Consider the following 27,795-nt stretch of genomic DNA (forward strand, 5'->3'; position numbering starts at 1 on the left):
CCTGCACAGCAATAAATCACCCTGTGTGTGTGTGTGTGTGTGTGTGTGTGTGTGTGTGTGTGTGTGTGTGTGTGTGTGTGTCTGAGAGAGAGAGAGAGAGAGAGTGAGTGAGTGAGTGAGTGACTATAATAAATCACTTTCCACGGGTTTCCTCCAGTGCGGTGCTGCAGTACACTGATTATACAGAGAGAGAATATCAGACCGAGAACCAAAGAGTAAAGGCACAACAGAATGGGAGTGAAGCAAAGGGGGGGAGGGAGGTTGGGGCGGAGGGGGGGTAGAGATATAGCTGTGTAGGGACCCACTCAACTCAGAAGTCCTCGAACACACACACACACACACACACACACACACACACACACAGACAGACCCAACCTTGGCAGTGTTGATGTCGGACACCAGGGACGGGAACCTGTGACCCCATCTATCCACTTAGCTCCCCCCACCATCCACTAAGTATCTCTCCTGTGGGGTTGTTCCAAACATGCATCTGTTCACATGTGTAATCTGTGCTATAAGTGTTTCTCAAATATAATTACAGTAATCTAGGTTTCATTCACAGCGGCTGAGTAAATACAGGCAGCAGAGAGAGTTAATATGAGCTGAACACATCAGTGCTGTGGAGCTGATGGTATATGTGAAGTACATATATATATATATATATACGTAGGCATGTATTGTGACCGTTATTATAGCACAGCTCAAGTGAGAGGTGGGCGATCGTTACCAGACAGGAGTGGATGTGAGCACGGTGCATTTGCACCATTGTAATAACCACAGCATGGCATGTGTCACATGTCACCGTCATTCAGGCAGCATGCAGCGCCAATCAGGATAATTATGAGTCAGTGAAATATAGACGATTATTGCAAATGGTGATCCACATAGTACCATCTGTTCTGCTCTGCTGCACACACACACACACATACACACACAGACATATGAACTGAGGATATTTGTGCTTACAAACTCACCCATGCTGCCCTATGGACACTCACACACACACACAAGCACTGAATGCGCTGTATATATTATGTATCCTCACACACACACACACACACACACACACACACACACACTGTTGTACTGCAGGGACAGAGGGAGCTGGTGCTGTAACAGTGTGCTGGACTCAGAGATTAATGCTTTCATTGACAGATGAGAGATGGATTTCATTTAATTTGTTCAGCGAACAGACTGACTTCACTCAACAGAAGTTGGGGAAAACACTAATCTAGCACACAGGCTTGTGATGCATTTTATTTATTTCTAAGCTAATGTCATGAATAACCTGTACAATATGTATTTGTGGATATTTATTGAGGCATCACACCACCTTTAGACTTTTTTCTTGTGTTTAGTTATTACAAAACAATGGTCTCCTCATTCAGACACTGAGCAATTTTAGCGTATATGTTGGCAGTTTTTTTTTTTTTTTTGAGCGATGCAATCATCCTTTTGTTCAGACATGTCTCCTTTGTGAACACGCTCTACACCTACTACATGCTCACAGCACAGCTGGAGTCAGTACATGCTGCAGGGAGACGGTCGCTGAGCCGACGGTGATCCAGAGACATGCAGGACCTTCCTTGTTGTTGTTGTCCACTTCATGCAAATGAGCCATTCAATTTACTTCCTCGGATTCGTGGACAGTGACCAGGTGTCTCTGTGTCTCGGGCGGGGGCGGGGTGCACAGGCTGTCTAAATGAAACACTCCAAATACATTTAGCACATTTTGTTTGCTGCTTTGCCACTGTCGTTCCAGCGGGGTGGTGTTCAATGCTGTCTGCACACACCTTACACCGGAGCTTTTTGTATTCCACTCCCACCGGCACTTGTCTGACGGGACTAGAGGAGATGCTGGGAGTTCTTGTAAGGTCAGCACATGACACACACAGATTCATGGAGAGACTCAGCTAGGAGGTCACTGTCAGCCCGAAGGCAAAAGCAAAGCAGTCACTCAAGACCCACAGAGGAAGAGTCTGAGTGTGTGTGACCTGGTTTGTCAATGAGCCAGTGTTTTCAGCAGACACTATTGTGTGACAGGGACTGCTCCTTTTTGTAGCAGGTTACACTCACAAAGCATGGCTCAGTGTGCACAGAAATACACACACACACACACACACACAGCAGCAGCAGCAGCAGCAGCAGCAGCCATCTCCTCTCTGGCCTCTCTGCCGCCTCAGGCCCAGCTGGCTGCTCACACTGAACATGCTAATGGATACAGACTCGATCTATTGTGTGAAAACACGAGAAATTGACATAAAAAATAAGCGGCACTGACAATTCTCAGATTTGGCATTAAAGGAGTTCTTCTTCAATTCTTGTCTTGTCTTAAACTGTCAGAGATGATCATTCTTTTAATTCTCATAGTGTAGAAAGTAACTGGATGCTATAAGACTGTCCAGGTGAAAGGCATCGCTATCTAGTGCAGAGCTGAGCAAATAAACTACTGTAAATGGTCACACTGCTCCAGCAACAGCCAACGGCCTCTAAACTATAATTAATAAACATGAAACAATATGAGAAACAATTTAAGAATAGAGCTTAGAAGCTTTGCAGCAGAGTGACAAGACAAACCAAACCCATTCATAGCACCAGCTTGCGTTCGGGGAAAGAAAAGCTCCAAAATGTACAGATGCGATGTGTATTGGTTTGATTTATGTCACAGAAGAAACATGAAACTTAAGCTCATTGGGGTTTTGAGGGGTGCCCGGGCTGTCCAGAAGAAGTAAAAACTGCCCGACACCACAGGGACTTGGATTCGATCCCTGGCTGCGGTGCTTCTGGCTCGGTCGGCCGCTCCGATTATTTTTCAGCCAAGGGAATTTATGGCTTTAAAGTCAACTCACTTTTGGATTTTAGCACTCCAAAGTGAACTGCTCCAGGCCTTAAAGTGGAGCCAAGTGCTGTGTGAACATGGGGAGTGTTTGTGATTGTGGCCCTTACTCAAGTTATGACGCATCCTGGTCTGATGTCTGCTAAGAAACGGAGCTCCATCTCTGTGCTGAGCATCCAGACAAAGAGCTGTGAAGTGGGAGGAAATGTGAAGTCTTCCTTTCATGATACTCTCAGTGCTCCTCAACAAGGAAATCTGAATAATGTACTGACTCTACAGTTTTACACAATGCCAGTGCTTTAGGATCAGTTCAGCTTTGTTTTTTTGAGAGGTCATGTTACGTGTCTCAAAATACCTTGATACACGTGAGCCTCAGCTGCCACTCCCACGGCGAAGACACCAATCAGCAGGCCGAATCAGAGATGTGGCAAAAACAGACCACGGCGCCATTACTGTCAGTCACATAACGCTGTTGATGCACAAAATGAACAGCATCTGGTGCTTGTATGGACGGCTATCGACCGAAATACTCCAGACTGAAAAGAAAAACGTGGCTAAAAATGCACCAGTGGCCATTAGCTGTTTTTTTTTTTTTCCCAACGTGCTTCAGAGGACGACATGCAAAGAAGAACAGAGGCGCTCAACAATTATCATATGGGGAGATGCACATCTAAGATGTTGATTTCACCATTTTCCACTTCCTCCCTTGGTCTGTGAGAGATGAGCTGTCGCTGTGCTCTCTGAGGAGGCCGACAGTGTGGCTGTTGAAAGAGAGGGTAATGTGTTGCTCTGTGTTGTGTGCTGTCCCCTATGGATAGGCCTAATTTATACCACACACACACACACACATCATTCCTCCAATGGACACATTAGTAGAAAAAAGCTGATGTCAGGAGACAGGGCGCACCTTGTGTGTGTGTGTGTGTGTGTGTTTACATACATGCGTGTGTGTGTGTGTGTGTGTGGTTTGATAATACACCTGAGTGTGTCATGGAAATATTGCGGTTGCTCAATATTTCCTTTCCTTTTCGCACTGGCAGTGCAACACCTGCTATGCAAAACACCATGGCCTCAAATGGATTAGCCGGGCTGCCAGATCCCACGAATCACCGGCGACACGTTTAGTTGATCCTCTCCGCCGCTGCCCCTCCGTGACATGACCAGGTGGTCAGTGTTAAACCAATCAGAGCGCAAAGAAATGAAAACACAGTTAAAATCAAAAGCAAGTGACAAAGTGTTAGAGTAGCGGTGGGGTTTATGTGGACGTTGCTCTGCAGTTCTTTCACAGCCTGTTTCTCCTCAGCCTAAGATTGAGTTTCTGAGAGATGGGTTTAGCATGTGTCCCTCCGCCATCATGGCGGTTACTGTAACTGTGCCCAGGGGACGCCGTGTCTTAACACCAGCTTATAGTCCACTGGAACAAAAGGCCGACGTGATCTCACACACTCATAAAAGAGCAAGACAGAGATAATGAAGGAGGAGAGTGAGGGAGACAGACTGGCAAGTACCAAATCTAGCCCATTAAAGTTTGACTTTCTTGTTCTTTTTCTTTCTCCCCCCGTCCATCATTAGATTTTTAAGGTCGCTCATTAACAAAACAAAAGGAGGGTGAAGGGTCTTTTCACTGTTGTACTCTGTCATTTTCTTTTCCATGTCACTGAACTGTGTGTGTGTGTGTGTGTGTGTGTTGTAGGAGGGAGAGTAAGCATGCAGTCCTCTTCTGATTAGCATGGGTGTGAGGGCTGGATGCCACTTTTATGATTTGCTACACACACACACACACACACACACCCATACCCATTTAGCAGGACAGTCACAATTAACTCCTTACAGACACTGGCATCCTGCTACCCCTAAATGAAATGGTGAAGATGACCCCCCCCCCCATACTACCAGTCAGTGTTGAAGTGAAAATGTTTTTCTTATCTTTTGGCAAATGAACAAAGTGAAGACATGACTTTCCCTTTCGTGCTCTGAGAGGTCGCGTGTGTTCTCAGATGGACTCTTCAGCCGGGATAGTGTTTCTATATATAACCGTAGTGACTCAGAGACCCTCTGATTCTGTAAAGTATCTCCAGGCCACATCGTCAATGTAAACCAGCAGCCTAAATCCCAAACGGGCCTGTTTCCCAGCACTGACTGAGACACACTCGTACAGCATTTATTCTGCTGTCTCAGAAGTTTTCATCGAGTTAAAAACTATTCTTATACAATCTTAGGTGAGCTTTGTGTCAGCAGTAGGTGATCAGTGCGTTCACATTCTCTAACTGCCCCCCAGTAGTTGTCTTTGTTGCTGGTGGAGTCGCAGGATCTGGTAGCCACACGGGAAACAATGCATGAATGTGCTGCACATGATGTGGAAGAGGTCAGCATCACTCTGTGGTCGTCTCTATTAAAACAGCGTCCCAGCTTCTGTGGTCCCCAGTCTTCTAGATACACCAGCAGGTACACCTATTGTTCACCGCCCCCGGTCACCATATGTGTGATCTGGGGTTTAAGTGTGGGAGCTTTGCGTTGTGAGCCAGCTGGTTAATGTTAGCTAATGTCAGCCCACATGGAAAACGACATTATAAAGTCTGTCCATGTGAGTGGACTGGCTGTCACGGCGCTGGCCGGTGAAATCCATCCTGAGAACGTGTCAGAGCCTGGGGGGCGTGGTTATGACAGGTGCACTGTGGGATATGCTGCAGTAAAGTTTCAGCTGGAATTTTTGGGTACAAAAAGTCAAGTCAGAAAGTATTTATTTATTTTTATTTTTTGTTCCTGAATAGAAACCCTCTCCACAATCTTTCCACACCCCAGCAGCCACTGCAGAGGAGAAGCCCCTGGGTTACTTGTGGCTGATTTCTGGTTCAGACTCACTGTGCATCACAATGATGTGTTTGCCGTGGTTTAGAAGAGCCATCTCTGGTGATACAAGGAGTCAGAGAAAATGGGCCCAATCAGACATATGGCTCATTAAACGGAATCTGTACACGACTGTAGGCAAAATCTGCAACAGAAGGTATTAAGTGTGTAAACACAAGCAAACCATCTGAGACAAGCTTTATATCAGGGGGTGTTCTGTCGTCTGATTGCAGCCTCTTACACATAATGTCACTCACTATGATCACAACAACAGAAATGTTGTTTTCCTCTTTTCCTCTGTGTGGGGAAATGCCATTAACCAACAGGACACCAGCAGCTAACTGCCGGCTGCCCATTTAACTACTGTAAGGAGTGTGCACGCTGTCTGTGTGTGATTTGCATTAAGTAATGAAAACTATCACATATCAAATTTGACTGCATTTGATAAGCCTTTGATTAACATGCCTTTAGATTAAGTTTGTCATTTAGTCAAGCGACAAAATGAAATGCTGATGAAGCAACAGTTTACGTCATTAAAATACATCTACAGTGTCTTTAAATGGTTGATTAGAAGCCCAACAGCAGTCACTGTGACTGACTCGACGAGTCTTAAATTAGTCAGTGGTTGTGACTGGAAACCTTTACTCAGTGTCTGAGTAAAGGTTAAAGAACCTGTGTTGTTTCATCACACTGACTAAGTTGTTGTTACATGTCAGTGTTTCTTCCAAATACACGTTTGGTTATCAGTTGATCTGTTGCCTGTGTGGCTTTAAATGTCCGTCCATCTATTTGATAACAAAATTCATCATCGGTTTTGTCACTTCCTCCTCAAATGACTTTGGTGCGATGGGGTCCAAACTGCAGTCTGTGGAGTGACTGTTTTTACAAAGCTGTTTTGCTCCAGCAGCTTCTGTCCAAAAAAAAAAAGAGTTCAGAGATGATGAAATCTGAGCAGGCACTGAAGTGACTGTTGTGTCACTGCTATTGATCATCATCACTATCAGTCCTTTACAGATGCTGTTTGCTGCAGACCAGGAAAACCTCCTATTAGTGTGTGTGGTATATTGCATCCTAACTTTAAATGACTTCCTCCTCTACTTCTTTTGTCCTTAATTTGTCCAGGGAAAGTTTTAAAAGCAATTACTGTCAAGATTTAGTAACTTTAACTTGTGATGATTTGCATTAAAATGTAAATTTTGCTGTTATTGATTTATTCAGAGAAACTTCACAAAGCAAAGTAGAACACACCTACTGTGCTGCACAGCTGGGTGGCCAGTGTCGGAGAGAGTTCACAGGAAAACAGGAGGATTCAAAGATAAAACGTAGAGAGAGAGAGAGAGAGAGCACAGAGGTAACTATACCTCAGGACACCACAGCCAGCACACACGTCTGTGTGTGTGTGTGTGTGTCTGTGTGTGTGTGTGTGTGTCTGTGTGTGTGTGTGTGTGTGTGTGTGTGTGTGTGTGTGCCAAAACCAAGCCAAGCAGGGATGAAGAATGAGGATGCACTGAAGGAGCCAGGTGTTCAAAACCTACACACACACACACTCACACACACACACACTCTTACGATCTCCCCCTGCAACAGCTGGGTGAGATCCAAGGCTGCACTTGTTTTGTGTGACGAGGCGACCGGGTTAAAAAGCTCTGCAGATTTTTCCATTGAGACGACATAAACCAATGATCGTTAAAGTACACAAGAGGCCTCTCGAGCCACCGCCTGGCCCCAAATATGTCCCGTATAAAACAAATGTCTCTACAAAAACAACACACAGACTTCGGTGTTTTCAAGGCTATATTTAACTTTTAATCTATAGGAGCAAAATGTTAACAAGATAATAAGATAATTGCAAAGTAAACAGGCCGCAGAGGGAAAGTTCTCAATCAGCAGCAAGTCACTCAGCAGCATGCTCCTGCTGCGCTGCTACATGTTTGCTCGGCTGGTTTGAGACAAGACGGACCGTTGTGCGGTCCAGGCTGCAGCCTTGAGACTGGTGGTGTTGATATGTTGGTAATACTAACCAGTGCAGTGCTGTCAGTGAGTTGTCCCTCAGTTGCGTTCCAGTGAGAAAACTTCATAATAAAAGTTGTCAAGTTGTGTTTCAGCAGCGCGACGTGGCTCAGCAGCACATAAACACCAGCTTAGATTTGGACATTGTTGCTAGATGATGAAGTCCTTTCTTCAGCATTGATTTCAGTCACAGGCGTAGGAGAGACGTCTGAATGAAGTCCAGGACTCTGTGTAGCGCCCTTGAGTCTGTTGTATTACAGCTCTTTCTTTCTGTGTGTTTTTATTTGAGAACAAACTCATTCAAACCGATCATTTCCTGGCACCTCCTCTTCACCCTCCCGCCTTCAAGCGCAATCTGAAGCAAAGAAAGAAGGGGGGAGGAGGGCGAGGGGGGTGCAGGTACGGAGGGCATTCACCACCTCGTGGTGTAAGGCAAGAAAAGCACTGCACTGTACATCCCACGTGTGATTAGACTTTGAAGGCTGATCAGTAAACTCGTTTCCTATGATTAATTCCTGAGAATGTATTATTCATATTGTTTTGTGACTGCAAGTCGGAAAAGACATTCCAGTGTGTTTCTCGCCTTTCAAAATGAATATAAAATGTATCATAATTACATTCATGTGTGCTGAGTGTAAAAAAGCAGATCAGGAGCAACAAAGCCTTCAAAACATGTCATTTTGTGGAGTCTTGGTGATTTCATTTCAGACACTAGAACACTTCCAAGTCTTTGAACTGCCAAGTTGTTGTGCCGGATATTCCCTCATGATGTGAATTCAGCATTAGCTCGTTCCCTCCGGCACTGTGGGGAGATGCCAGGAGGCACCTAGCCATTTGACAGACTGACTATTTCACTGCAAAGCTATTTTTACTCCATTGATCACAGCCTTAAAAGAATATTGTCTTGAGCCAGAACAACAAGCTCCCAGGCAATCATAGCCGAGCTTAACGCCGCGTCCCCGCGGAGCAGGCTGGACAGCTGCGTCGGACCTTTTGACAATCACAACGCCTGCCTGTGACCCACTTACTACAACACACACGCACACATGTGTACACGCACAGCTCCACGAGTTAAAGTAGGTAAGGTTTGGGATTTTCTTTAGGCCTACAAGCAATATTTCAGCCTCTCGCTCTGTAATCCCGCTAACAATGCGTTCTGCCAGGACGTCTTTGATATGGAGATTGATGGAGAGCGAGAGAGCAGGCGAAAACAGAGAACGTTGACCCAGAGGTGTTTCCCAAACTCCAGAACAATGCATGTGGATTTTGGGGGAAAGCGTGAGCCAGAGAGAAAGAGTAAGAATGGGACCTCTTGGTGGGGTGAAACATTAAATCTCTTCTTCGATGAGGTTAGATAAAACATTTTCAGAGCAGCAGAGGAGGAAGTCTTGGCCAGCATGCTAATCGCAGGCCAAAGCTGCATTCGCTCACACAGATGCATTGTAGTCGGCAGAGTCTCCTGAAGCAGTCGGAGCGCCGCGCAGAGCCACGGGATTTACAGTGTCTGCTCCAACTGGACAGATGAGCTCTAATGTAGCTGCACACACAGTTTGTTTCCAGGCTACGGAGTGGCTTCTGCTTTCTCTCTCTCCTTCGTAGTGATGAAACTGTTCCATGTTTCAGCGGTCATTGATGACTTGACCAACTGCAAATGACTTTGTTGGGTTAGGTTAGCTGCCGGTTATAGCAGTTAACTTCTGGGTAGCAGTGATGATGCCGGGTGTCTCTGGCCTGCGCAGGAGAGACTGAATGTCCTCACTGCACCCGTCTGTAGCTACAAAAGGACATGTCAACAATCAAGGCTACAGACTTGGTGTTAATGATCACATGTGGCCACTGGTCGATTAGGTATCCATCATGTTGCAGATGCATGCATGTTGTTGTTGTGGGTTCTCTCCGGTTCTCCGGCTTCCTCCCGCAGTCCAAACACATGCAGGTTAATTGGTGACTCTAAATTGCTCTTGAGTGTGAATGGTCCCTATGTGTTGTGCTCTGTGATTGGCTCACCAGTCCAGGGTGACCCCGCCTCTCACCCAATGTGAGCTGGGATTGGCTCCAGCCCTCCCACAACCCTTAAGGATAAACGGTACAGACAATGGGTGGATGGCAATGTCCATTTTTTCCTTGAAAAATAAGGTAGATATAACACTTCCTCCTGTCTTAAAAATCAGTATTTGTATTAAGAAAAGTATTAAGATTCAACGTGTGCCGATTGTCACACCTGCCAAGCTGCAAATGGTCAAAAAAAAGGATCAATGGCCTGAACTGCAGTTTTCTCTTCCTTTTTCTTCTAAATGTGCGCGTGTTACTCCAGTGTGTGTGTGTGTGTGTGTGTGTGTGTGTGTGTGTGTGTGTGTGTGTGTGTGTGTGTCCTTCAGGCAGTATTGGCTGATATTGGACTACTGAGAGGAGACTAGACTTGGGTCTGAATCCAAACCCTGTGGCACAACAAACACCATTCTGTCTGTAGGAACAAACCAGCAAACAATGGTTTTATTACATGCTCTCTGACTGCACACACACACACACACACACACACACACACACACACACACACACACACACACACACACACACGTACACACACGTACACACACGGGCAGACATACACGCTGTAGCAATTGTTTCATGTACTGCATGATTATGTGAAAACTAACACCCCAGTTTCTCCTCTCTTGGAGCTGGAGACCGTGGCTGAGACCTGGAAAGACTAGAGCTGTGGCTCCTCGGTGTGGGAACCCCTGGCTGGCAGATGCTTTTTGCTTTGTTTTGTTTTGGACTGTAGCATCTAGTAATCAATTTACTCCGAGACACAAATAAGCCCTGTTCTGTAATCTCAGTCTAGTGTTAATTAGCATGTCATGTGAATAGCCTACATAAGAAATGCACCACAGCAATATTTTTTATAGTGATTTATTTTATCTTACTTCTTCCTTGTTGCCAAGAATTTCCCATGGACGGACCAAATCCAACAATGAATGTGTCCCACTAACAAGTATTGTGTGTGTACTCAGAGCCTGATATAATGCATTCCTCTGCGCCATAGAGCTCCATTGTTGTCCAAAAACACACCAGTGAGCCACACTGTTGCACTGAGTGACGTCCTCTTTCATCACCGTGAACACACACACACTGATTTTGACTCAATCCTGCTGCTATTATGTGCTGTCCTGCCGTCCCAAATACTCACTAGAGCACCAAATGAGGATTAATCCACCGCTGAAAATAGTCCCCAACAAAAGCTCTGTTTCCTCCTGATTGAGCAACACTTGCTAAAAACTACATGCTGCTTTTTAAAGGGTTTTCATGGCCAGAAGGACAGAATGTGCTGAGGGCTAACAAGCTGTCATTGTTGAGTGAGGTAGATATACTTCTCCACCTGATCCTAAACATTTAGCAGTTTGTTAAGTTGTGGGATTTTTGGTTTGCAGATATTTTAGAGGCATGAGGGAAATATTTAATAGTTTAAATATTAATTTGATTTTTTTCACATAACATACTTTCACTAAACATACATTGTTTGCCCCAGGAAATAATTCCTGTGTGTAAAAAAAAAAAAAAAAAGCCTCTTTAACTATAACGGGATAATGAAACATCCCAAAGAAATTTAGCGTTTCGATAATGTTACGAGAACAAAACAAATTCAGGCGTTCTTGTTTGGAAACTGATTAAACAGTCTCAGGAGGATCAGCCCAGGTGAAGAGCCTCCCACAGAGAATCAGTTCTGATCAGTTCAGTCAGAACAGGGGCCCATATCTGCTGCTTATATGTCGCACAGTCCTTTGTTGTTCCTGTTTTGCCAATAAAAGCCACCGGGCTTTTTTTTTTCCCATCCACAACAGCACTCTGGGGGAGACGGGGAGGGGGGGCTGGGTATTTAATGGAAAATGCCACATCCATGTGATTTTCTATCTCAGTGAAAGAAACAAGCCAAAAGGCATTCTAGTAAATAATTAAACAGGGACTCACGTCATTTTATTTTCTGATCTGTTTGCATCTAGCTGTTGTACTGTAGTTTTAGCCTGAAACCATAAAACCCCCAATGAATGTCAGGGTGGGATGTCCGGAGGACGGCTGGCTGTGTGATTGGAATGTCTTGAGTGTGTGTGTTTGATAGTCATGCCTGTGAATGAAGCAGCTGTGTGTGTGTGTGTGTGTGTGTGTGTGTGTGTGTGTGTGTGTGTGATGTCCTGTCTGTGCGAATGGATGTGTTGGTGTGTGTGAGGGGGGCAGAGCACGAGAGAGGTGTGCTGCATCCTCGGCATCAGCATCTGTTTGAACGAGATTGCAATTGTTTTCCCGCAAATGAGTGAACAATGATTTTTTTATTTCAATTTCTCCCTCCTTTCTCACAAATGTGAGAGATCAAGAGATTTAGAAAGACACATAACACATTTTTATCTGTAAAGCCAGACATGATGGCAAGCGCTGTTAATGAAATGTGTTTTTTTTTTTTCTCTTCTCTGCTTTTCAACAACTATTTCATCTTTAGTGCCAACATATTTATCATGGAATGCGAGGCTGCACAGAGTTTATCTGGCTGGGTCAAAGGCACACACAAAGACTCCCAAACACAAATACACATTTAGCGGGACCATTTAGCATTCAGAAGTCACTAAATGCCAAGGTTACCACATCGATACACAATTGATTTTGCACCCTCTGCTTGTGAGTCTGGTCTCACACAGGCACAGCACAGAGCCAGCGGTGCCTCGTGCACTGGCCGACGCCTCCCACAGTCCAACAGCTCTCTGTCAGTCACTAATCAGTCAGCGGTGAAGATGCAATGTGGAATCTAATCAAACGCTGTCCTCGAAACCTTTAAGATCTGTGCTGGTGTAGAGTGGAGGGGTGAAGATGGGAGAGGGATGAAGAAGGATGAGTATGTGAAAGAGTGAAGGACATACATAAGTGGCTGGATGCAGGTTTATGGCAGCAGCTCAGAGTGTCGCTGCTCTCTGTGTGCCAGGAATCGTCCCTCGGCTGCTGTCACTTCATCAGTGTCACAGTGTTCAGTCCCACCATCAGTGGACATCACCATACACCATGACTCTGTCATTTCTCTTCTTTTTTTTTGATTTTTATTGCTGTTGTTGTTGCTACTTTTATTCATTCTTCAGATTCATCACTCCTTTTTTTTTTTCTTTTTGGTTGTGTTCTTCCATAGGTTCTCCAATGCCCTCCCCCTCCTGTCCATCATCTGTCATTGACCAATCACATCCACAATCAGCCACTCCACATGACAACCCATTGTTAGGCGACATGGCTGAGCCAGACTCAGAGGAAGAGGAGGAGGAGGAAGAGGAGGAAGAGGAGTATGCGGTTCGATTGTACTTACCTGTAACAAATGGTAAAGGGACTTTACCTTGCTTCATTAGCAACCTGTTTAGAATCATGTTTCTTTCTTTTTGCTCTGTGACATTCATGTTGAACTCATCTCTCTCTTCAGATCTCGATATGATCAGCACTTCACTTCTATAGCACCTTTCTAGTCATTGCCACAGCTTAGAGCATTCACCCATTCATACACTCACACACCAATGTGGTCTGTGAACAAATCAGGGTTCAGTGTCTTGGGGATTAAACCACTGATCTTCTGATGACCCGCTCTACCTCCGGCCACAGCCACACCAAATCCAGCCTTTCAACAGCTTTGTCCCAATTGGGTTTTCTAAAAGTTTTTTTAAAAAAAGCCAACATCATTGGTTAAAACCTGCTCCTGCTGTAAAAAAAAAGGATATTCCTACGTTTGATGTGACTGTCACGTGAGACATTAGAGCCATTGGATCTGTTTGGTAAACCTCATTCTTCTGCACTTCTTCCACCCTCTTAAGAACTTAAATGCCTTAATCTAAACATCCAGCTGCTGCAGCCGATGTGTTGGCAGCCACTTCATGCTCTGAATATGCTCATGTTTTCATCCCAAGTAGGCAGGTTGTAAAAGATAGATTGCCAACTCTGCCGTGTGAGCCGTAGCTGTTTTTAATGTTGCTTGCTTATGATAAATGTTTAGATTGCTCGTGACACTTGGCAAGCGTCGCAGCGCGGAGGCTTGTAGTTGTCCTCAATAGATCAGCCAGCCTTGGTGGGAGTCAGACCACTTTCTCCATCTCTGTCACGCTTTCCCTCAGCCGTTCTTTATTGCTTGTTTGCTTTCCAGCCTTCCTTCCTTTCATGTCTGCTTCTGTGTCCTATCACACAAACCCTAAACTCCATGTACTCTTGGAGAGCAACTGACGGATAATAACACAAAAGAGACTAGTTTGGCTTGGGAGTCCAAGGGAAGGTCAGCAGGGTGAATGAAGTTGTAACACAGAGACGCAGCCAGCACGCCATTACTCAAACACGTGTCGAATACAATTGACGAGGCTCTCCTGAACTACAGAGGCCAAGCACCATGCTGCAAGATCTGACCGGACATGATTTGTTTTTCTTTGGAATATGTTGATTAATATGATGGATTTATTAGCATGGAGGCGGGAACGGTCTCAAGGTTTCCAGTACTGGCTCAGAATTCGGTCACGGTTGTTAAAGCTTGGTCTCCATCCGATGGAGCTTTTCCTTCAAGTGGCTTTTGCTATAATAAAACCATTGTTCTGAATGTGTTTGCGTTTTAGTGGCTGTACATCTGAGTTGGTTTGGACAGACAAATGCTTTGTCAGTATGTAGGGTTGATGTTAAGTGGACGTCATGATAGAAAACAAGTTGAGGCAAGGAAAGAAAGGAGTGCATCAGGGAAAGACCCATGAAAGTGTCCCATCATGACCCCAGTGAAACTTGGGCCAGATGAATATTTTGGGATGGTAGTGGAGTTTAATTAAAAAGAAAATCTAGTTTAAGACAAATCATGGCATAGATGTTTTTCTTTTCTGCCATGACAGCTTTCCAAGCAAATAATTCTGAAGTAGTGTAACATGCAAAAAATAGTTTTCATTCCCATGTCAACAGTGGACACACCAAGGTTGGACAGCTTCCAGTTGTGACAGCAGTCCAACCGTGAGAGCGTATTTGACTAGACTTTGGTATATTTGGGATCTGCTCTAGTTGCTGTCAGGTCCTGGTGGCTCTCCACATGGTAATGAAACCTTAGTCTGGCTGTTTGAACCACTGGGGCCACAGGGGCTGAGTTTAGCTCAGACCTGTTTGCTCGTGGAGGTTGCCAAGCGCCAGATGTCGAGTCATGTTGGCTGGCCAATGACCCTGGATCAGGCCTCTTATAGTCAGGAGTTTGATAGGAAACAGACTTTGATGGTTTGAAGAAAGGAACTGAGACAACCACAATTAGAGTCAGACTACATCAGGATTGGGGGGGGCATGAAAGGGAGAAATAAAGAGGGAGGAGATTTGGAAGGAAGGAGAGTGAGAAAAAGAAAGGCAGCTGCATGCAGTGATGGAAAGGGAGAGACAGACAGACGTCTCCTCATATATACATCGCCATCTAAACATAATCAGAACCAGCTCTGAAACGGGGTCTTGAAATGGGGAAAGGTTGTGCATGTGTGTGTGTGTGTTTGTGGAAATGTGTGTGGTCCTCTTTCCCCAAAGTAGTCCCATCCTGACCTAACCAACCAATGCTCAGCCAAACAACTAAAATATGACTCTCACCACTTCCTGCGCTTTTTAGACACGCTTTCACTCATATCGCTCTCTATCCTGTCCTCCTGGTTTTCTTTTCCTTACACCCGTGTTTTTTTGGGACGTCAAGCACTGAAAGTAAGCAAGAGGCTTAGCTTATGTTTTGGGTTGAATATAAAGACACACACACACACACACACACACACACACAGATGCAGAAACCAGTCTTTTTTTAAACTCCTTGTTTACAGCTGAGCCGGGGAAAAGCAGAGTGGAAGACTGGGGGAGAGAATCCAGACTTCTCTTCCCCTTCTTCCCTTAAAACACATTCTGTATTTGTATTGGCTGTTCACTGGGAAGACCAAGTGCCTCATGAAGCATCAGTCAGAGCGAAATAGTATTTTTAGTATTTTTCAGTTCTTACAGGCACTTCCTGAAAGTCTGCCTCGCTGGCCTGCGTGGAAATGGATTTCAGGGTGGAAGCCAGAGAACATAAAAGCCAGAGGTCTTCCACGGCAGGTCCATTCATACAAATTGTTGTGACAAAATGCTCGTCTGACATCCCACCAACCTAAATTGTGCTGGAACATCAAGTTTTGATAAAACACTTTGTTTGACCTCATGGGCCCTTTCTTTCAGGACAGCACGGTTGCATGCGGCTGTGCCTTTTCTGTGTCCTGTTTGGCGTCTTGACAAGGTTACTGTGAACGTGGCTGCACTGAGAGAGAACAGTTGTAAGCGAGACACAAAGAGCGCAGTTTATTTTGATGTCAGAAATGAGCAGGATTTCCTGGTGTCCCCTGCCTGCTCAGACCAGCTCGGTGGCTGATAACAGAAGGCACAATCATGAATCGTGTGTGGCACTGGTGCAGACCAAGACTGCACAAAGAAATGGTGGTGTGTGTGTGTGTGTGTAGAAGCCAAGATGCATATCTAAGCCCCCCACACCCACCCAGGAAAAAAACATTAAGTAGATCGTGTGGCTCCAGGACAGATCGTGCGTATATTTTAAAGTTGTGCCTCCACTCATCATATCCACACCCAAAAAGACTGGATTTGTGGGTGTAAAGCAACAATGCAAATATTATAGTAGGTGTGCCATTATACCACTGTAGCTGCTTGGACTAACACACAGGAACATGCAGGAACATGCACTATCATGTACTAACATGCAGTAACACGTTCTAAGATGTACACACGTCCGTCCTGACGTCTGTCATTATACCTCTGTAGCTGCAGCAACAATGTTAACATTCATTTTTGCATTTTTAATCAGATACCCACAACGATCTCTACATGATACCGTATCGTCTCACTCTGCCCCCTCCCTCACCCCCGTTCTCTCTGTCTTTACAAACACTGACTGACAGCCTGTCTTAGCTTTGTGCTCCTGTGTTAGCTCAGAGGCTTAGTTAAGTCTGTCGCTGGGCAGGAGCTCTGACTCATTTTTCGTCTCAGTTTCAGTGAACTACGAGTTCACTCCCTGATTGATTTACAGACTCATACACACTAACAGGCAGTCACATGCAGCAATATGCAATAGCACACAGCAACATGCACTAACACTCACTAACAGGCAGTCACATGCACTAAAAGGCAGTAACATGCAGTAGCATGTACTAACACACAGTAACATGTACTAACACACAGTAACACGCACTAACACACAGTAACACGCACTAACACACAGTAACACGTACTAACACACAGTAACATGTACTAACACACAGTAACATGTACTAACACACAGTAACACGTACTAACACACAGTAACATGTACTAACACACAGTAACATGCACTAAAAGGCAGTAACACACAGTAACATGTACTAACACACAGTAACATGTACTAACACACAGTAACATGTACTAACACACAGTAACACGCACTAACACACAGTAACATGTACTAACACACAGTAACACGTACTAACACACAGTAACACGTTCTAACATGTACACATGGCCGTCCTGACGAGCAAAAGAAAGGCTCAGGTTACATCCCCCTCACAGAGGGAGTGTGACCTCATTCTCTGCTCAGCTCTCCATTACTGTACTGTGTCTTTACAGAGACAGCGGCTGATTAATGCTGCATTTCTACAGTGTACAAACAGAGTTACAGGATAACATGAAGTTGTCCGCATGGACATGGACTCTTTGAAGGGCAGCAGCACAACTTTCAAAGAAGGGCAGCCCAGTACCTTTTAGTTATCCTCGTGTCTTCGTCTGATGTTTGCACACTGTATGAAATTGTCTGCACAAGGACATGTGCGGTGATACATGTAGACAAACAATGTCAAATGTAATTGTTATTTTCCAAAATGTCCACGCTGTCTATGAATTCATAACTACTTCCAGCTTTAAGATATGGAGATATGTTAGTTGTTTCAGTAACGATTAACCTGCTGGCAGGCTGCTGCTTTGAAAAAAGTTTCTCTCTTCCCTCTGCTGCCTCCGTCAGCTCTTTCTCCCACTGGCTCTGTTGGCTCTCTGAAGAGGACGCAGTCTCTGTAACGTGCAACACTCAAAATGGACCTTATGTAACTGATAGTCGATAGACATTCATAGCTTGCCTACACTGGAGGTATTATAAAGGAAAGAGGGAGAGCAGTAGAACATACGGACACACGGTGTGTGTGTGTGTGTGTGTGTGTGTGTGTGTGTGTGTGTGTGTGTGTGTGTGTGTGTGTGTGTGTGTGTGTGTGTGTGTGTGTGTGTGTGTGTGTCTAGCCTATGTGGCGCCTTAGGCATAATCTTAGGTGAGATGAATGCACAGCAGTAGTCCGTGTTAGCAGTATTTACATATCTATAATATTAATACACTGAATTCTACATATTGATATACAGATTGACTATACAGCTTTCCAGATGGTGTTTAATTTACATGTCAGGAGGGACTGAAGCTCTGGTCAGCGAGCACACGAGGTACAGAGACTCATTTTTGTAAAACAATTAGGAATGTAACTAAAAACAACCGTTGAGTATTTGTTTAGTTGGTTTTGTAATTTCATATTTAAAAAGGTTGCATCAGTCATATGAGGGTGCGTGTGTGTACAACAATACCACTACTGTAAATACCAGCACCCAGAAGATTATGAACACATTGGGTTTGAAGATTTGCTCAAAGTAAAAACAGCTGCTTGCTAATAATCTGACAGTATTAGCTTCCAGAAAAGCTGCTAACGCTGTAGAAAACAGCACAGGAGGTTAGTCACGATACTGGTCGCATGTCGGGAGTTTTTAAGTAATCAATGAAAGTAGCTGCCGTATGATCCGTGTTTAACATCATCATGCAAACACCACAGATGTGATGCAAACAAGCTTCTCCACAACAAGCAAAGTGTGGCAGCAGCAGGCGGCGGCACAGTTTGAACGGCCTGTCACCTGAACAACAGCACTCATTTGGCCTAATGGCAAAAGCAGCTCGAGCCGCTGTAGCCACTCACTATCAGCCCAGGATGTTAGTGTGTGTGATCACCACAGAGCTCAAACACTCCAGCTGTTGGCACGTCTAAATAATTGCAACCTTATTAATTAAGGAGGACAGGCTGCTGGAATAATGAAACAACTTCTTCTTTTTCCTGTGAAGCTGTACCTACACGAACACACACTTTACATTTACCAGTTATGTGTTGATACATTTGTTTTGACACTGTGTGTTGAAGCTGGTTAAGATAACCGCGGACTGAAGCTGACAGATTCACGCTCCTTTATTTACCACCATAGCCACTGAGAGTACGCGGCTGCTTGCATATCAAAGCCAGTGTTGAAACCGAACGGAAAAGATATGCAGATGTTGTGTGGGCAGTGTGGAGGAAAGGTGCTCGCTGCTGTTTAAATGAAGCACAGTCTAATACAGACTCCATGCTGCGGTAAGCCAACAACAGAGGAGTCGGAGCCGGGGTGTTTGTCTCTCTCTCTCTCTTTTGCACACACACACACACACACACACACACACACACACACACCTGCACGACTGTCTTTGTCTTTGCTAACAGCAGTCTGCAAAACACGGAGCCTTTTTCCTTTCTCCTTCCTCAGAGTGTGAATCAGGGTGGGACGCAGACGCTGTATTATTTTATTCAAACTGCTGCCTCAGGCTATGGCCTCCTCTTGCGTTCTCCTTGTAGTCAACAGCACTGCTGCGTTGGTCTAATGAACAGAAAATATACTCACTCTGACAGAAAGATTCCACCGTGGATCATAAACAGAGATGATTGTTGATGGTGGCAGATCGTCAGTGACGCTGACAGGCGACCAGAGAAGCAGTTCTCAGGCTAAAATTTGAGATTTTTGGACGTCTCTTGCTTGAAAATCAATTCTTCAACTACATATGATTTACATTGAATTGCCATTTGCAAGTATAACTCGTGTGCACTCCGGTCTCTGGTTACCTAATATAATTTTTGGCAAATACATTACAAACCGGTGGAAATAAATCCTGGTGTTGCTGCGTGAGACAAACCATCTTTGTCTCATGCTGTTTATTCATAACATAAAAGTTCCAAATTAAAAGCGCTCGTCTTAAAAAGGGCAAGAAGGGCGATGAGTAATACGTTAAAACTGTCCACTCAATGACAGGACATTTACTTTTTCTCATCCGATCAAAATCAGAGGTTGATGTCGACCACAGATAACAAATGTCCTTTTGATCCACTCTATAAAAAAATACAGTAAGAAAGTGACAAAGTGCACCGGATCTCTTTTCCAATATAAGGCCAGTATTCGCTGGCTGTAAATGGTTTTAACTGAGCATTGGCATTTGTTTGGAGACAGGTGAACAAAGACAGAGTAATAGCGCGCCACTCCTCAACACAAACGATTTGTCTTGTTCCCCCTGAGAGGGAAAGGACGCCAAAAACCCTCCACCGTCCAGTCTTTAGTTGCCTCAGAGACGCCAAGGCTATCAGCCCGGAGCGGAAAAAGCAACAGAAAAAAGACAACAGACAAGTTTCTTTTCAGAGGAGGGGATGACGCCAAGGCTTATTGACAACATCTATACTGAAAGCAAAAGGAGGTCAGATGGAGGCGCAGAGAGAAACACGGATAACACTTAGTGCTTTTTACTTTGCGACCAAGTAGGCAATTCTCCTCAACACCAGAACTAATCAATGGGCCATCGAATGAAAGGGAGGAAAGAGAGTGAGTGGGAGAGAGAGAGGGAGAAAAAAACATATTTTCTCTTAACACCAGACCTAATCAATGATGGTGATGGGAGAGCAGGAAGAAAGGATCCTTCTTGACAGAAGAATGAATCAATGAGATTCAGATAGAGGAGGTTAGAGGGAGCGAGTGGGGTCAAACGGCAAAAAAAGATATCTGAAAGAAAATTAGAAGAGAAGAGAAGAGAGTCATTCATTGATCAGGCTAATGAACCTCAGGCTAGTGGCTGGTGGCTGGGATTGAAGCTTCAAACACACACACATGGAAAAAGGCCACAAACACACAGCTCCCGTCTGAGGCTGATTGTACGATGGAGTCACTTAAGTAAATCAAAATGCTGTAGCAGACTCCATCCAAAGAGACAGAGAGGCGGAGGCAGAGTGGGACGGAGTTAGAGCAGAGAGTAACTGTGTGTGTGTGTGTGTGTGTGTGTGTGTGTGTGTGTGTGTGTGTGTGTGTCCTGACTCTGAAATGAGACACAGATGGAGAAATATTTTGAGGTGATGTACTACAGCTCTTTAGTCAGAGGGGAACCCAGCTCGTATGTCATGAATAACTAGCATTTCTTCGTTGTGTTTCCTTTGTCCCGTCGTGGTTCTGCTGTGTTTTCTGCCTTCGCTCTGCTGTCAGAGGTTCGCAGTGAATCGTGGGTCCGTTTGTCTCGGTCACATTTTTATCAGCCACCTGTGAGTGCTGATCGTAAGGGAGGAAGAGGACAGATGTTTCTTTGTAGGTTTTGTGATGTCATAAAATGGTCAAACTGTAGAAGTGACATCCCGGCTGGTTTGTGACTGCAGCACAGGTGCACAATAAGAGCAACCTAATATGATCTGAAGACGGTTTTATGCTCTCTGTGAGCGACCGATGCGGCAAAGAAAAACATATCAGTGAAGGAACAGTTGTCCTCGTAGTAAATTGTCTCAAATCTGTAAAATGATGCTGCAGTGTGATGTTTCAAGGTAGGGGTGCTGAATAAATCATGCTGCCAACCAATCAAATGGATTTAATGTCCCTCTTATTGTGCTTTCTTGGTATATTTTTAATACCAATCTTTTTGTCGTTTTCAAAGCGCTTTTATACTTTTACACATCATGTCCACATATAAATTCCCCACTCCGGTGTAATGTTGGGTGGATTAGTGTGTCACAGCGACAGACCGGGTCCAAGGACGTCTGCTGAATAAGCAGAGCTCCCCTATGGACTTAGTACATTTAGTACACTTTGGCAGAGCATGAAACTGTCTTTGTGACCTTAACCTTAGAAATGTCGTACCTGAGGCAGAACAAATGGAAGCATGGCCACTGAATAGTGTTATTTTCACATCTCTTCAATGTATTTAGTCTTGATGTTTCTCAGACGGATCGACTTCAGCACTAGTCCTGTCAGTGGACTATTGACCAGCAGTGCTGTGTGCCCAGCGTCTGTAGGGGAAGTCTGTTCCCGTCTGTCCGGACAGACACAGGCTCGGGAGGTAAACTGCAGCAGGGTCACATCGCACCTCCATAATAACTCTGAAGGAACTGCTGTGGAATGGCCAGTAGGGGGCACTGCAGCACACAGAGCTGTATTGAGTAGTTAACATGAACTCAGACAGGGCAGAAGAGTTACGGTACGGACATGGTGGGGGGGGGGTTAGTTATGTGCCTCCTCAAATACTCTTTTGATGCCAACTTACGACGTCACCACGACTTCATCCTCTCCCAGTGACATCTGGCAGTGACATCATCTGTTGTGCCACCAAACGGCCGTTGCTTCAGCGAACTGTCGGTGTTCTCCAGACTGCAGGAAGCTGCTTGTCAGAGAATGCAAGCATCAGATGTCTGAGGCCGTTTGAAGACACAAGCGATGTCGCGGTTTTTGTGGTCCCAATAAACCCCTTTGATTTGAATGAGTTCCACATCCTCTCTGCGAGCATCAGCCTCATGACAAACTTTGCTTTCAGCCTGTTCTGCTGGAAAAGATCTAACATTAGCAAAATTGTCAGTGTGTTTGCTCCATCCAGTCGTTTTCATACACTGATCCTTGTAGCATCAAATCACACTTTTGTGGTTGTCATTGAGATTAAACTGTTTTTCACTACTCGGCAATACTTGATGTGGAGAGAGTGAAAAAGGGAAATGTAAGGGAAATATGAAAAGAAAGAGGAGGACATAAGTAAAAAAAAAAAAAAATCTGGGAAGCTGAAAGGACAAAAAAGGATAGAAAACAGATGAAAGAGTAAAATAGTAAAGCAAAGGAAGACCCAGTGGCTTAGAGGAACACGGTCCTCCATATTAATGACCAGGCCAGAGCGAGAGAGTAAAAGAACGGTTAGAGGGAGAGAGAGAGAGAGAGACGGCACCGAGCGCTGACTTGGCAGGAGAAAATGAAAGAGAGAATGAGGGTGAGAGAGAGACAGAGAGGGAAGGGAGGGTGGATGAGGGGTCAGTGTGCTGCTGCTGCTACAATAAGCAGAGAGAAATGTGGAGGACTGATGAGAGGCTCTGAAAAGGCTGCAGCTGCCTTTACTAAATAACCGAGTGGAGGAGAGGCGAGGACAGGATGAGAGGAGGTCAGAGGGGGAGGATGGAGGGAGTGGGAGGGGAGGTGATGGGAAAAATAGACACACGGGTGACCATCGCTGTCCCCTCCCTCTCAGTCAGCCACGGAGGCACCTGACACGATTCAAGTCGACCCATAAAGGGCCATTTTGGAAACACACACACACACACACACATACACACACACACACACACACACACACACACACACACACACACACACACACACACACTGGGACGACGGCAGCGTTGTTAATGCGTCACGTGACCATCAGTCACATTGTCCACTGTGTGTCTTATACTCACCGTTTGTCCGTTTGAATTTAATTCTGCAACAACCAGGACCTGAATGCACCGTCACAAGGAGTGTTGGTGAAACAAACAGTTAAATGGAGACGGTTAAAAAGCCTCCTGAAACAAATCCTCAGCCGTAGTTCTGTGGACGACTCTTATTCGAGTTCAGTTTTACCACTTTTACCTTTCAATGCATGTTCGATGTTAATCACTTGCACTTAATTATTCACATGTAGAAAAAAACAAACACAATTAGTTCATCAAATTTGATGCTTTGATGATGGAAATGAAAACTCCTGTGAAACCAACAGGGGGCAGGTTCTGATCTTCTTTGATCACTATGTTAAACTGTCTGTGTCCTATTCAAGACTGTTAAAATAAAAGAGTCTTGAACAGTGTGAGAGAAGCACAGGAAGCAGCTACATCACCCAGAGAATGTTAGCAGGATAGGGTGTCGGTAACGGAGACGCAGCTGTCTTTGGATTGTGTCGCTTTCTTCCTTACATCTGAGTTCTGTGTGCGGTGTGAAGACTGAAGGTCTGACACTCACAGCGGAGGGGGTCCAGCTGTCTGTGGACAGTTTCCCCTCTCACTCCGCCGTAGACCACATATACTGCTGTCACTGCTACTACTCTCATTTCATTTCATGTTTTGGAAGTCACAGAATTCCCCCAAAAAATGTTACCAGATCAGAATCAGAATTCTTTTATTGTCATTGTGCAAAGAAGCACAAGAACGAAATTGAAATAAAAAACAGCAGCTCTCATGGACAGTGCAAACAAGGGAAGGTGCAAAGTACAGGATAGTGCAAAAGAACGACGGAATAAACTTTAGTACAAAAACTGTACTGGGGTGGGGGGGGGGGGTATTAACATTGGATATTTGAAGAATAAAAAAGATATGCACAAAGAATATATAAAAAAATAGAAATAGGTGAAAGAACGTTCCTGTTTTCACATTTCTCTGGTCATCAACATTGCAGCTCCCGGACAGAAAAGCCCGTTCATGTCTTCTTGTCCGTGTGAGGCCTCATTTCAAGACAAGCCCAGAAAAGAGAGTGTTGTCACCGTCAGTGACAGCAGCAGGAATTCATTTAGGTAAATATTGAATGCACAATGTGGCGCCACTTTCTTTTTTTTTCATAAAATGTAGGCTAGCGTAGCTTAAATAACTCCTTTAATTACATGTAGTGAAATCCCTCTGCGGGGCTGCTTGTGTCTAAGAGGATTACTGTGATGCTAACGCTGGCGTCAGAATGCTCTCAGCTGCTTCTGGCCGACCTGTTGTTGTAGAAACACTGGGACCGTTTCCCTCTCACACTCTCTCCTCACCCCTCTCTGCTGCATCCCATTATCCTTTCATTTGGGCCCGTCTCTTCCTTCTCCTCTCACTTCCTGTGCCCTAGTACATTCACATGTGTCACTTTTTGTTTCCCTCTCCACGTCTTCACGTGCCCCCCCCCCCACCTTCTCTCAATGTCTCCGTCTCTTTAAAAGGTGACGTGCATTGTCAGATGCAGCAGCCATGAAAACACCAATTTTACAGCACAGGAATTCAGGGAAAGGAAGAGGGGGGGGGGGGGGGGGGGGGCATTACCATAACACACACACACACACACACACACACACAGTGTAATGCTATACCAGGAGTTTATTCTTACTTCTTTCCTACCAATGAATGTATTGTTGCACAGATGAAAATCACCTGAAGAAATGTTATTATCATTATTATTTAATTACCTATATTTTATTACATATTTATATTTATATATATATTGTGTGTGTGTGTGCGTGTGTGTGTGTGTCTGTGTAGAAAATACTGACAAATGTTTTTAAAATATTTGAAAACAGTTTTTAAAATGTGGACACACGCTTTTTGAAAAAGTAATCAGAAATTTGACAGCTTTTTTTTTTTTTTAAAAGAAGAAGAAAAAGAATAGACAACAGTGAAACACTAAAACGACTTTTTGAAACGTTTTCTGACATATTGACACATCTAGTGGACCTAACGGGTGCTGCTAGCTGATCAGCTGATAGCGTTCGATAAGCTGGACGTTGTGAATCCCTCTCGCTGGATTCCTCTTTCTCCTCCTGTCTCTTCTCGCTCAAAGTAAAAGTGAATGGGCTTCATTTAGGAATGTCAGCGTCCCACCTCAGTGGACCACCGCTGTTATTACCTCGTTTGTTTTGGAGCAGTGTGGAGCAGCCAGTCCATTTCTGTTCATCAGGAGCATATACACCTGTCACCTGGTCCAGAGAAACATCTGTGTTTTAGCAGCTGAACATCTTAGTGGAGGATCAGAGCTGGTCTGCCCACACACACACACACACACACACACACACACACACACACACTTAATGAATTCAGGTTTTCCAGTGCAGGTATCGGGGTCTCACAGCTCTCAGGGAGTTTCCTCTCCCGTTCAATCCCTTGTTTTCTTGCCCCTTTTAATGTTGCACTTCCCCGTGCTGTTTGTGTTAATGATGATGTGCTTCGGCTGTACGGTACTTTTCAGACATTAAATGTAGCTGAGGGTGGTCAGAGTGCTCTCAGAGACAGGCGCACAGATAATACAGTGTCCACGGCGATAACATCTTCAGAGGGACGCCGTGGTTGTTAGTGAGCAGCAGCGCTGAGAGCTGAGCTTTGTGTCCTGCTCACCTGTGGTTCTGTTAAAGGGAAGTGTTGCTGTTTTTAACTGGCTGTGTGCCCGTACAGTGAGGGTTTTAGATATGTAAATGAAAAGTGTTTAACCTTCCCGCCTTCCCGCCTGAACGGTCTTCTGTCCGGTGCTGGAATCAGACTAATGAGCCAGGATACAAAGAAAGAGGACGAGCGCCGCCTCGTGGTGAGGAGGGTGGCGCAGTGCATTCTGGTTGTTGTAGGTTTTTTCTCTTGAGCCAAAGAGGAAATCACAATCGCCTTGTCTGTGTGTCCTCTGGCCATGTCGCACCAATATTTGCACCTCTCTGCTGCACAGACATCCCAGTTTGACGAAGAGAGCGTCCTTCCTGCGCTGAAATACTTCTTTAATGCCACTAATGCACTCGAGGCCCAGCGACGAGCACGAGGCGGTCGCTTACGTCTTGAGCACAGCGTCTCCAAGCACTCCCGCTAGTTTGGTGATGGAATATAGATCGGGGGGTGTGCCGATTAATATATAGACCAGTTACGTGATTGGTCTGTAGCTGAAGCGGCCGATCACAGTTGAAGCGTGGCAGATGGAAAGAGCCTTTTTCAGGAAATCGTGATTTTGTCCAGATGGTGCAGAGCGTTGTGATGTGAACACACAGCGCCCTGTTTTCTGTGGGAAATGAAGCAATGAATAAAACAGTGAACAGTTTTGATGTTAAATATGAATTTTTCATTGTTATGTTGATAAAACACCTAATGCGGGCTGCACGCCGCTCCTACAAACATGTTTTTTTAGTGCAGTATGTTTTCAGGAGACCGGCTTGCCGTGGTCATCTGTAAAGCCTCGTCAAACAAACGGCAGCCTCAGTTGTGCTAATACAGAAGAGGCTGCAGCGACTTGTCACTCGCTCGATGCTGCCAGCAGTTGTAACAACAGCAACTCAATGTAATGCTTTGCTGCTATCGTGCAAGTCGGGGTTTTCAGAGCAAAGACTCCCCTCAGAGAGTCCATGGCAGCTCGTCTGGAGTGAAGGGAGGTCTGGACCCAACTATAGAGCCTCAACAAGAGGCTATGTGTGTGTTTCCAGCTTGGCTTTGAGAGCTACATTTATTGAGCACATTGATTATTTGACAGTGTGTGTGAATTAGCTCACAGGAAAAAAAAACCCTGTGTGTTGTTTTTCTTTATCTCTTTTTAATCTTTCCTTCCTGTCACAGACATTTCTGCCTCAGTATTTGTAATCATGGTACAAAACTGTGAAGCAGGTGTTCTACGTGGTACATCATTACAGGCACACAGCCTGGTGTCTGTCTGTCTCGGGGCTCTGGAGAAATCACGTGGAGTAAAACAACAGAGGCTCGCTGATCTGCGTTGCCATGTAATCCTAAGCCCGTCCCGATGGAGACAGCCCACCTCCAGAACATCTCCGCGGCCCTCTGGGTCTCTTTTCCTCTCCTTTTCCTCGCTTCCTATCCTTTCCCCCCGGTGTGGGTCATTGCGCTGATAGGGGCACTCTCCACCTACACGCCCCACAAAGGCAGCCCGTGGCTGGGATAGAGCGCTGCCTCGCTCCCCTCTCCTTGCTGGGAGTCCAGAGGTGGAATGAGTTTTCACGCTTCAAGAGCCACGAGTCTTCACTCTTCTGCTGACCTCTTTCACTATGTCGATGAGTCTTTCACTTTTTTCAGGATCTGTTCTCTCTTCTTGTTTCTATTTTTCTCCCGGAGATCCCCCCCCACCCACCCTTGTCTGTCCCTTTGTCTTTCTCTGTGCCTCTGCCTCGTGCTGGCCTCTCCTCCAGTCTGTGTTGTTCTGTCTCCACCTCGTCTAAACCTCTCTGACTGCTGTGGTTGCTTCTGAAACTTTTAATTGACTTCCTGTGTCACCTCCTGTAA

General features: G+C 45.1%; 1 protein-coding gene across 1 annotated transcript in view; it reads left to right on the forward strand.

The window, feature by feature from the left end:
* The window catches only part of LOC139225662 (teneurin-3), a 161,392-nt gene that overhangs the window by 22,229 nt on the left and 111,368 nt on the right, over positions 1 to 27,795 (forward strand). Inside the window, exon 2 of the mRNA XM_070856476.1 lies at positions 12,861 to 13,043. Coding sequence (XP_070712577.1) covers positions 12,869 to 13,043 — 175 coding nt within the window. The 5' untranslated portion in view covers positions 12,861 to 12,868. The remainder of the gene's footprint in view (positions 1 to 12,860; positions 13,044 to 27,795) is intronic.

Source organism: Pempheris klunzingeri, chromosome 3 (genome assembly GCF_042242105.1).
Source record: "Pempheris klunzingeri isolate RE-2024b chromosome 3, fPemKlu1.hap1, whole genome shotgun sequence".
Lineage (NCBI taxonomy): Eukaryota > Metazoa > Chordata > Actinopteri > Acropomatiformes > Pempheridae > Pempheris > Pempheris klunzingeri.